The following is a 12,734-nucleotide window of genomic DNA, read 5'->3' on the forward strand; positions in this document are numbered from 1 at the left end:
ATAGTTAGATCAGTCTAGAGCTGCCCACCAGCTTTCAACTTCCTATAACTCTTCCTCCAATCCTTCATCTTCGCAAGGTAGAGCCGGCAAAAGCCAAGCTCCCATGGAGAAGAAGGAGAAGAAAAAGAGAGAGAAGAAGAAGAAGGAGCCTAAGGCGACTGGGGGCAAGCAAAAGACATTTGACAAAAATCCACACACAGCACAGAGCGGGCCTAAATCGCCATGTGTCATATGTAGAGGAGACCACTTCCATAGAGATTGTCCCTGTATTCCCCGGATACTAAGGGACTGGTCCCCTCGGTTGCACAATTCGGGAGCATCAACCTCTGATAGCCATGTTGAATGCTTACCGTCAACCAGCGAAAGTGAAGGTTCAAGACAAAGAGGGGGAACAAGATTCCCCTGCAGACTGTGTGAAGGCGATCACGCCATCCATCGTTGTCCCTTCTTAGACGAAGCGAAGAGAGTTTTGGAAGATCGCCCGGTTTCACCGTTGAGACTTCCTCCTGGATACAAAAAACTCGTGCCAAGTCCTTCGTTGGTTGAAAATACAGCTGGCCCACTCAAGTGGTCAGTTGAAGCGTCAGTCATTGAAAATGAACCTACTAAATCCAGACCGGACGAAAGTCCAAAGGTCGATACGGCAGTTGACCCGGTTCTTCCTTCAGAGGTTTCATCCTCAAATGACACCGTCACTGCAGATTCATCTTCAAATGACACCCTCACTAAAGAGAATAAGGATGACACCATCCAGATTCTTTTCATCAACACCGACTCTGATGAGCATCAGGGCAATGCGTCCATTCCTTTATCGCAGGAAGGAACATCGTCAGGGTAATATCCGGCCGTATATTCGGTCCCACCACCAAGCAACCTGGTTGTATCCTTTGATTGGAACCAACTAGGCAGACCCCGGTTGCCAGCCAGTATACCATTCAGAATCATAGTCCAAATTTATAGAATGGTCATGGCTGGAACTATCATTGATGAAGGGGCATCTGTGAGTATCCTTTCCTCTATTGCTTGGAAAGCACTGGGTTCCCCGGAGCTTTTACCTGAGATAAGAAATCTCTCGGGTTTTGATAAAGGAACCAGTCGACCATTAGGGATCCTCCCCAATGTACCTGTTACATTGAAAGGGAAGACCGTTCAAATGAACGTGATGGTCGTTCAAGGACCCTTGGATTTTAACCTACTCCTTGGACGAGACTATATATATTGCATGGGAGCTATAGTCTCCTCACTCTTTAGAGTAATGTGTTTTCCACACGAAGGAAGAATGGTCAAGCTCGTAGACCAACTTTCATTTCCAGGATCACGCATCGCAAATAGTCAAATACCAACCCTGAATGGTCTATTCAATCAAGAAATGTCTCCACCCCCAGTCCTCTTTCCCGATGAGTGCGAGTGATTCGGAAAGATGGGACTGGGACCCAGGGGGCATGCATCCTGGTCTGCTTCGGGCAGAGGAAACCCTGGATATAAGGTAGAATTTCCGCGAGAGAATATGACTAGTCCGTACCCCGTCCGTGGATGGAAGACGGGTTGTTCTAGAACAGGATTCTTTTGTTAAGGTTACTTGTTTGACAAAGGTCATTCACCATTGTCTACTTCGGTAGACAATGCCGAGGAGATGTTTTCGTTTGATGGTGTTAACAAAACAATCTTTGGGTAACCAGAAAGAGGCAAGCCTCCCTCAATAACACCAATGTTTTGTCTATTGAGTAGTGTTCTTCTCTTGTCGCAAGTAGCTGCTCTCTTGTCGCAAGTAGCTGTTCTCTTGCGATCTTGCAAAAGAGCTGTCAAAAGTTGGGCCGACGGGAAGACAAGTACCGCGTAAGACCCGTTAAAAATAACGAGAAGACAAGTATCGTTAACATTAGAACTAGCAAGACGACAAGTAGCTGTGAACACCCAAAGAAAAGCAGAGGTGGGGGAGAGGAGGGGCAGCCTTGAAATTGTATTTTATACCTGGGGGCATGCAAACCTTTTGGAGTGCAAGCTAAGAGCGGTTATTTATCTGTTTTTGGGATTAGCCGTTTCCAAACTTGCATAAAGAAAGGATGTGAGGAGCATAGCTTCGTGAGATAAAGCTCCATAAAAAATAGCTATCTCACAGGAGACATTTCTTATCTTATGACTGGTATATTCGAGCAATTTTACCGCGGAATTTATGCTCGTTAAAAAATAGAAAAGCGAGATCCGAGCAGTTTTAGCACATAGTTCATGCTCGTTAAAAAATAAACATAAGATTGAGCAGTCAAGCTCATTAAAAAATGAACATACCCCGGTAAATAACCATTGTGATCGTAAATTTATTAGCCATGAAAAGCCTTGGTCGTGTTAGCACCTGCCACCTCCATTCCATTTGGCCAATCGTTCACTTCCATATGATTGTTTACCCATTTTGAGGAACAGCTGCGAAGAGTGATTTCACCTAGCCATCCTTGTGACACTGCCGTGATTGGAAAATTCCAACCTGTACCTGGAATCTGCTGCTATCCCTGTTTATCACTCGTTCCTCAAAAGACGAGTCTTCTTTGAGCTCTTTTCATCTGACTCGTAAAATATGAAAAGTTTGCCGAGTTTTGGCCTTCCAGCTCGTTAAAAGGACCGGAAGAGCTATCCCTCCTTTAGATTTTAATCTTTTTGGACCTGAGGGATTATTGCACAAAAAGGTCGAGCGCTTGTTTTATTCGGCTCGTTAAAGTTATCGAAAACTCATCCCTTCTGTATTGTTTTATACTTTTTCGGACTTAAGGGATTAGATGATGAAAAAGGAATTTTGGAGTTAACTTTCTGTACCTTTTCAGACTCTCTAAAAATGAAAAGGACCGAGTTTTCCTTGTCGTTAGACTCATTAAAATGATTAAATAGCGACAAACTTGTCTTTAGACGAGAACGAGTTTCCCCATCGCTAGGCTCGTTAAAACATAGCGATGGGCTTGCCCGAAAGGCAGGTTATAGAACAAGCATATGTTATCCTCCTCAAGCTTGACAAAAATAAAGAGGTACTGGTCAGAAATGACTGGGGAAAAATTGGGAGAACCTCAAAGCTTTAATGGTAGCAAGTCGCTCTTGAACATGACACTTTTCCTCCGTATCACATCGGGTTGGGTTGTTTCATTCACCGGTCTTATCACCATGGTCTTCGCCAAACCATCCACATTTGGGGTAATGCTACCGATCCATCACATCAGTGTCGTTATATGTTCAAGAGATGTTGTTCAGAAAGAGTCAACCATGTCCCATCCACTGCCATACATTATCCTTCATCCACCCATGATCGCCACCCTGAATCATATTTCACAAATTGTTTTCACCTCCACTAAAATCATTAGCTCCATTCCGTGTCAATGATGTGGGATTCATTAAGGCCCTCCTTTGACGGATCACTTCTTGTCGACTTCAGCTCATTATCCAAGAAGTTGATCTAGGAACACCCCCCTCAGTACTTTGAAGCTTGCATGCCTCAATGGCAAGTTTCTCACTTCCGGCGACAGGTATACATCAATGACCTTCGACCAGAAGATTTTGCGTGGTGTTCGACGCCAAGTCCTTTATTCACACCGCGTGAATTGTACTGCAGTACCTTGAGGGTCATTATCATTAACGGTGATTCCTCTCGCGCTTGTTAACGGTTTACATTATTGACCGGTAATCAAGCGATGTCTTTCCATGTTCGACTTCAGCGCAATTCTCACATGGATCGACTTGTACTTAGAGTGAAGATCGAACGAGTTTGAAGACCCCGGATCTAGTTTCATCCATCCGGGCTGCGATATATATTCAGGAAATATAAAGACATTTGACATGTACATCATTACAGCAGATGATCATCCTACTCAAAGGATGATAATTTCAGCAGAGAATTATCAGTCTACCATCAGACGATCGTCTGTTCTATGTACTAAAATGAATTTATAAAGCTGAGCATGGGAATGCCCGCCTCAGCTAGATCATGAAAGCAGAATGAAAAATAATGTATTGTATTGTATTTTATTACAGGTCACCTCTCAGCGATTGAATGAACTTCGGATCCACCTGATAAAGCATTTCACCCGATAAACGACCTCATACTTTAGGGGGCAACTGTTATAGACATTTTTGTGCCTTACAGCATGAAGCATGAAATGTCAATAATCTAAGGGATCCAAAGTCCCTAAACATGTTGTTCCTACCCTTGGAGGAACAAGGTCAGCAAACCACAGCACTAAATATCAGTTCTCCACCTGAAAACACTCAAAAACAAGCTAATTCTGGATCATGTCAACTGCTCCACTGAGCATCTGCGCTGAATGTCAAGAGCTCCACTGTCTACCTGCGCTGAATGTCAACTGCAAGGAAGGCTACCTGCGCTGGGCGAGTTGGGACAAGTGGCACAGTCATTCTTCAAGGTGTCAATGCCCAGGGAGCTTCCAAAATGACACTTGGATCAAGGAATTCGCCTTGTGATGAGTAAGAGGGTCTAGATCTCCAAGTGGAAGCAAGAACCTCCAAGTGGACTCAAGCACTGAAGAATAACTGAAGTGGGAGAGGACACTAGTCAGCTTCATGCCAGCTACAAGCTGACTCATCCTTTCTCCAAATCTCCTATATATAGAGCTCTCTCATGAGGTCTAAGGAGGCTGGAATCTGGTGAATGTAAGGAAGTGCTGTTGGTTTGAGTATAGAACTATTGGGTGATTTGCTTGAAGGAGGTGAAGAGGAGATTTCTTTCTGCTGGGAGGTGATGCTGGATTGGGCCTTTTATGGTTGTATCACTTCCTGAACTTTACTTCTTCCATTAATAAAGCATTTGAGGTTCTTCTATATGCATGTGTCTCAATGGCGTATTGATACTTGTATATTTGATTTATTCTAATCCTTGAATCGATTATGAATGTATGCTTCTTGTAGTTTCCCTCTCTTGCCATTTTGCAGGATCTTGGTGTAGTTGGGCCAGTGAAAGAGCAAGGAGCTGGGAGCAAGCAGCAAAGAGAGAAGATTGGATCAATCATTAGCGGAAGACAACGGTTAGTGGATCTCTTTCTCCCCTCTCTTACATCTCATAAAGAAGTAATCTCGAATAGCTTTGCTTTGATTGTTGCTGAGGTACTATCACCCTTAGAGTGGGATAGGGTCATTCCGTATTGGATACTTTTCCCAACAACAGGGAGGCGTTGACCACCTTGTATCAGGGCTCTTCCGTCCAACGAAAGATGCTATTAGAAAATTCGCTTAGACAGTGCCAGATGCAGAAGGGAGAGGAGATTGATCCCTTCCTTCTCAGGTTGCAAGGGATTCGCGACCAGTTTACATCTGTGGGGTCTACACCAGACCCTGAGTTCATGGTCAGGACTGCCCTAAATGTAGTCATCGAGGACTGGGAGACTTTTGTCCAAAGTGTCTTGGGCAGAGCAACTCTCCCCTGTTGGGAGGAGATGTGGGCAGCTCTTTGATAAGAAGAGCCCAGAAGGTTGACCAAGACAGGGAGTAGCAACAAGGGAGACCCGGTCAAGAAGGAGGAGGATGCAGTTCTCACATCATCGGGACAACAAAGGCAGCAGAAAAGAAAGAAGGACATAACCAAGGTTAGATGCTTCAATTGTGGGGAACTGGGACATTATGCCACTCAGTGCCCCCGAAAGAAGGATAAGGGGGAGGCTTTTGACTCAAACACTGCTCCAGCGAACACTGCCAAGGAAGGCGAGGATGACGATTGTGCCATGAGTGCTCATGCACCTCTCGAGAAGAGGTGGGGCGACATCGAGTTGTAGTCGAGAGGACTACATAGGGGCAAGATCCTTGGGGTGCCTAAACTCTTGGATCACATATGACTACGGGAGCCTTTAATGACGGTAGTAGAAGACAGGTGTCAGTTGGTGCGAGGTGTGATGGAGCGACAGTGGCAGAGCTAGAGTGCATAAGTCTGAGGCAACACAGTGGATGTTGTAGCAATGCAATAGGAACATAGCAGTTTGCAGTAGCGCATTGGCAACAAAAGGTCAACACAGATTAGTAACAAAGGTAGCTTCAGCATCACGAGGCATCCACAGTGCACACTAACCAGGATGTCAGTGTTTGGGTGAGTTTTTAGTTGCTTACTTCTCAACAACTGAGTTGCAGTGCAATAGTTAGTAGTGGTAGTGCTATGGGCAACATGATGCAACATTTTTAGAGGGAGTTGCAATACAGATGTAGCAGTGACTGTGGCAGATTCATGGGCAGCAGTACAGGAAGCAACAATGCGGTAGATGAAGGGCAACAGGCCAAGCATCAACAGCACAAAGGACCATTGTATTGGATCAGCGTGATGCTTCTAGTTGAAAGTATTGCTAGAGCACATTCCTCGCTAAGAGGCAATGTTGATTTTGGGTGGCATCGGATGTGCTCTAGCTCCAAAATTTGGTGGAGGGGCTAGAACACATAAGATCTCGAGAACCCTGAAATCGTTTAGAGAAATTCCACCCGGATCAGGTGTTATTAAAATAATTAATATTTTTAACGGGTTCCTAAGTCTAAACTTAGGAATATAAAAATATTAATGTGTATTAATAAAAATACGGGTGAGAAGGTTCTAAGTGATGAGGATCAAGCCTATTTTAATCTTGATCGTTGATTAGAGATTAGATCACGACTGTTGATTCATCAACATGAAAAGTATAAGGGGAGGCTTGAGGGTCAGTTGGAGATACACCAAGAGATCAAAGAGTTTAATTTTTCTGGGGCGTGGTTTGTTGAGAAAGTTGAGCTAAGTGATTTGAGTTGCAGTGAAAGGGACAGTTCGGCAGAGGGACTTCAGTCCAAGGCCAAGGATACATAGCAGAGAGGCAGAGCAGCAATTAGAGAGACAACATAGCTCTAGAGAGCGTGATGCAGAAGCTAGTGGGGCCGACATAGACGCTAGTGGGGCCGACACAGAAGCTAGAGGAGCTGATGCAGAAGCTAGAGAGGCTGATGCAGTTCCCTAGAGGCAGCGCTAGGGTTTTCTGTGGGTAGAGAGAGCAGTAGTTCAACATATCAACTTTTGAGCAAGGGAGGCTCAATCGGAGGGTGACGCAACTCCTAGAGGAGGTGACATAGTTCCAACAGAGAGCTTGGCGCAGCCATCATTGCCTAGCACTGGGAACAACAATTGTCATCTATGGGGTTTGATCATCTAGTTGTTGGATTGCCAAAATATCTGTCTCCGGATAGAGGTATTTCTACTAGGTTTATTCTCTATTAGGTGAGTCGGATTTGGCACCCTAATTGTATTTAGAAATCTGCTTAATAATACAAATCCTCTATATGCTGCACCGATTTTCCCGCATTGGGTTTTTCCAGGGACGATTGTCCAAAAATAACGGTGTCCCTTGCGTGATTGTCTCAGTTTATTTCAGTGCATGATATGTATGTATGTGTAGGTTGCAATAGTTTTTTTCATCATTGTTTAAGTAATTAAATAACTTGTTAAATGTAAAGAACAAGTAGGAAATGATAAACCAATGATTGCAATAGGATTTCTAATGTTTAGATTCATAAATTCTCACAATGAGAGGGTTGGTCCTTCTCGATGGTTGATGCTCTTGATGTTCCAAGATGATCTCTTTATACTTCGACCCTAAAGTATCCTTTCTTCGTCTTTCCCTTCTTGATGTAGTCAACTTAGCTATATTTTTACTTTTCTTGATTAACTTCTTCTTTTCTAATTATTATTAGTGTTCTCTATCATCAAACAGCTACAAAATCATAAATAACAATGAGACAATAGGACACAAGATATAGGCAATTGAAATCCTTCTAATTTATAGGCTTGTGAGGGGTACAAATTGCTATCTTGAGGCTGACTTGATCTTTGTTCCATTACGAGGTCTTGGAGGGTCTTTTGACTCTATTTTGACACAATAAATTTTTCTTTACAATATGTAACATGCCCAAATGGGTCTTCAATACATGACAATGACTCAATTGACTTTATGACAAACCTAGAAGCACTCAATAGGTGCTTGACCTAAAAATAAATTTCCCTTGAGCATGAAACGCATGCCTCAAGAATACAAATAATAAATTTATTTTTCTCTTTTCATTAAATACATAAGATCACGATTACATATGCCATTATAAAGACCGAAGCTAGTTACATATTTCAGCAAAATCATTCCTCTTTATCGAAGGACATGATTTATCATTTGTCTGACATCTTTTTACATGCTATTGTCATTCAATATAATCATCCATCCACATTTTTAATATCAATATATATCCATTATATGTCTCTTAAGATCTATACTATATCTGCAAGAAATTTATAAACCCTTTGGTTCTATAACATAAACCATATCTTAAAACATTTTTTCATCTTTAGTATACCGATTGAATGCAATAAAAAAAAAGCTTAAAACATCTTTTTTATTTATATCTCTTCCCAATGCACGTTTGCTATGTTATTGTTTTCCCCCTTCTATTCTTCAACCTGTGTTAATATTTGATGTCGTTTCACATTAATGTGCCCACATAGTCCTTGATTCTCATTTCTCTTACCCCCACCATTAACCTAGATGGAAACACTTACCATTATTTTGATACCATGTTAGATAATGCAGATACACAATATAAATATAGCATAAAAACAAAAATGAAACAAGAAAATGAGATATGTCATACGTAATTGCATTCAATATGGTGAATGTGAGCACATAATGTAAGACAACGCTTCATACATCCCATCAATATATTTAATATTATTCAAAAATGGTGTTTAAAAAGAGAGTAGCTAAGCAATAGCAAAGGGTAATCCATAATGCTTTTGAGTATGATTGTGTAAAATCTCAGATTATTTTACCACAAGAAGTTGAGTTATTTTTTCACTAAAAATTAGTAAAAGTTAACCACATAAGTGCATCACTAATAGTAGTCTCCATTGGCATATTGTGATCCTCTTGATCATGTCATATTCCCTTTACTTTGACAGTCATTTACGGAAGATACAACTTGAAATTACTTGAATAGGTGAAACAGAAACAGATAGTGGATATATTAGTTACTTGGCCTTAATGCAAAAAATCGGATTACAAAAGTAAAGAGTATGCAACAGAGATTCTAATGGAATAAATTAATAAACTATTTTCTTGCTTAGGGTCTTCAACACAATTTTCTTTGTGAATCGAGGAAAAATGGTTAAAATAGAATGTCCCTTTATTTAATGCAATCAAAGAGATAGATAGAATAGGTGGATATATAAACCAAGCCATATGGAATCATCTTTTAATTGTAAAGTTAGAGTCCGTTCATAAATGCATGTTTTCAATTACATAATTATGAATTAAATAACTAATTAATAATGACAATCCAATTTGAAATCATATTCTAACCAAATTTCAAATTAAAATAATGTATTGCTTTTATAAAATAAATTATATTAAATAAATGGACATCAATTACCTTTAGTAGAAGATAATAAGCCGCTGACACTCCAAAGCACTTGTATATATCATGGATGCTATATGGAATGCATCTTCTGGTATTTAGCAATTCCATTATAGGTAAGCATGCATCGAGGGCAATCTTCCATGTGTCACCACGTTGTTTTACTTTGCGTCTATCTATGGTTGCTTCTATAGTGATTTCACCTTGAAGAGTTTGAATCATGCTTCTTTCTAACGGAACCCATGATGGAGAATTAACATCGCTCCATGAAATGCTTATTGCTTCGATGCGATCATCACCTGCAAATTGTATTCAACATGTAAATAAAATACTACAAGAAGGTCGTCAAAAAAGATTTTTACTATTGAAATATAACTTTACATATCAATGTGTATATATATGTACGTATGTTCATAAATATTTAACAACTACAACTATCTTTATGTTTACAAATATTTAGGGACATGCAATTGTGGTACATATTATAACGATTACAACTTGCTACCCATTATTTGCCCCGAAAACAAAAAGAGGTCGTTGCATGAATGGAAATACACAACAAACAAACAAGAAGAGTTTCAGGCCACGTTTTCAATGATTTACAACCATGTACATGCTTTTCTAAGAGTTACAGGTAGAGGAAAATTCCTTCAAGGACTTTCAGAATTTTTCATGGTCATTGTGAACTCAATATGCACATTAGATGAACATGCCACAAAATTAAGGATTTATCCTTGATCCAAAATACCCTATGGGTTGACTATTATTATTATTAATATAAGCTCAAAATAGAAACAACACATTGATAATGTCAATACTATCCCCTACTTGACTTTGAAGAATCTAGGTTGATTCTAATGTCATTTCCAGCAAATGCTTATGGTTAGACTTAGATAGTTATTAGAATTTATCAATCGACCATGATAGTTGGTTACCTTATCAGAGAGAGAAATGTGAAAAAAGGAACTACACTAGCTATAAGATTTGAATACAAGTTATAATCTTTAGATTAGATGATAACAAAATCTTAGATTTGTTCTTGAATACCAATGAACAAACCAAATCTAGCAATCAATATCATCTGAAATTAGCATGGCATAGATTCTAAAGATTAAGATTTGAATACAAGTTATAATCTTTATATTAGATGATAACAAAAGCATAGATTTGTTCTTGAATAGTAATGAACAAACCAAATCTAGCAATCAATATCATCTGAAATTAGCATGGCATAGATTCTAAAGATTAAGATTATGAATTCAATTTTATAAAAAGTATAAATCAATATCATGCAATAGAATTATTTTTCTTTGATGAAATACCAAGTTTGTTATTCTCCGCACAAGTTGAAATATTTTGAAATTAATTTGAACTCAAACCTATGTTGCAATCCATCTAAGTATGGGAAACAAGAGAAATCCCCTCTTGCTAATATCCGATACAACTTTTTGTGCAATATAAATGAAAAGGCCCAAACAGTAAATGAGATACGGATTGTACAGTACAGATCTAAATCTAGAAGATTCAAGAAAATCAGAGTAAAAAACATGAAGACAAAGAGGTAAAATTATAATATCAAGAAGAATTGCTTACTTATTCATTATTTATTTTCATAAAGCATTTCAAGTCCTTTATTTACAAAAACTAGGCCATCTCAAGCCATCGAAAATGAAACTAATAACATAGTTCTAATCTAAGTCACCTGACACGAGGATTCGGGATTCAACAGATACGGGGATTTGAGTGTCGAACATGGACACGTTGACCCCCAGAACATGACACGTTTGGATACATTATATATTATTTTATTTTGTATATATATACAAATTCTCATTCATGATACAAATTCATTGATTTCAAACATAGATCTTCATCTAGATGTAAGATTTACAGATTAACATTATGCATACAAATACAATTGTGACATAAATGATAAATCATAATACCTATTCAATTCATCAATGATCCGATAGGAGAAAGACAAGATAGTAAGATAACGATACTGTAGTTTTCTCATTCAGTCATCAAAATCAAAATTTGTTAAAGAGGTAATGCAATGCCAAGGCAAATAGAAATAGCAAATACAAAACAACTACAAGTATACAAGCCTCAAGGTAGTAGGTAGCTCATGACTCATGAGTCATCAATCCTCATAGTCATCATCAAAATCAACATCGTTGTCCTGATCATCATGGTCACCACTACTCTCCTCTGCTACATCGTCGTCCTCTGTATCCAAAGTTATATCTACATTTGTTGGTGTGGAGGATGACCCCACTATAGTATCACCATCATCAAACCTGACAAGCTCTAGCACTAGATCATTGAGATCCAAGTTGGCCAATGTCAACTCAACATTGTTTTCCAGATCCATATCAACAGAAAAGACATCCCACATCTTTGTCTTTCCCATCAACCACTCATCCCTCTGCGGGTAAATAAGACGAAGGTTGGTGTGCACATTTTGATGATTCCTATAATCAAGGAACCCCTATTGCAACAAAACTGAATTTACTTCTCCTACTTGATTTTAATATACATTATCAAGTTATTTTCTGAAAAATACTGAAGTAAATTACTTCTGCAGCCTACACCAATTTAATTTGATTACATGAAACAAGAAACTGAGCAAAGAACAAGATACATAGGACACTGTTATTTTTGGACAAAATAGTCCCTAGAAAAACCCAATGTGGGAAAACCGGTGCAACAACTCTAAGGGTTTTATATTATTAAGCAGTGGTTTTGAATACAATGTTGGATGCCCTCCCGACAATCTAGTTACAGAGAAAAATATAATGGCAGAAAACTGAGTGAGATTACCTCACTTCACCCGACAGTTTCCGGCTGATCCGACAACAAAATTGGCTAACCCCAACTATCTCTGCACTGTCCCTGCGTAGGCCTCGCGGCAACTATGCGTTGTCTCTTTTGCCTCTTGGAGCTTCCGTGTCAACCTTTCCTGGCTGTTCCGACAGCTCCCCAACAAAATTACGGATTTCTGCGTGAGAGTAGCTTCTCCTCTACGTTGGCTCTCCCTGGTTTAGCGTCAAGCCTGCGTGGACCCACACTGGTCTAGCGTCAATCCCTCTAGGTGTTGTGTTGCCTCCACTAGTGGCTCTCCGCCTCTCTGCCCAGTATTCTCGAACTATCCCTACCCCTCTGCTGCAGAATGATCACTTAGTTCGAATTTCTCAGCTTCCTAGCCCCAGAAATTTCGAACTCTAGATCAATTCGTTCTCTCTGTTTGTGTTTCTAAATGAACCCCAAGCCTCCTTCTTATACTTTTCTCATTGAGACTTCAACAACCGAGATCGGGTCTCTAATCAACAGCTAAGATTAAA

The 12,734-nt window shown here is 39.7% G+C and overlaps 1 protein-coding gene across 1 annotated transcript in view; it reads right to left on the reverse strand.

Moving 5' to 3' along the window:
• Positions 1-12,734, reverse strand: part of LOC149260990 (uncharacterized) — a 379,306-nt gene that overhangs the window by 71,723 nt on the left and 294,849 nt on the right. The window contains exon 17 of the mRNA XM_089367025.1: positions 9,406-9,689. Coding sequence (XP_089223151.1) covers positions 9,406-9,689 — 284 coding nt within the window. The remainder of the gene's footprint in view (positions 1-9,405; positions 9,690-12,734) is intronic.

This window comes from Pinus tabuliformis, chromosome 6, assembly GCF_031772625.1.
Source record: "Pinus tabuliformis cultivar Carrire ecotype Pingquan chromosome 6, CPIR1, whole genome shotgun sequence".
Classification (NCBI taxonomy): domain Eukaryota; kingdom Viridiplantae; phylum Streptophyta; class Pinopsida; order Pinales; family Pinaceae; genus Pinus; species Pinus tabuliformis.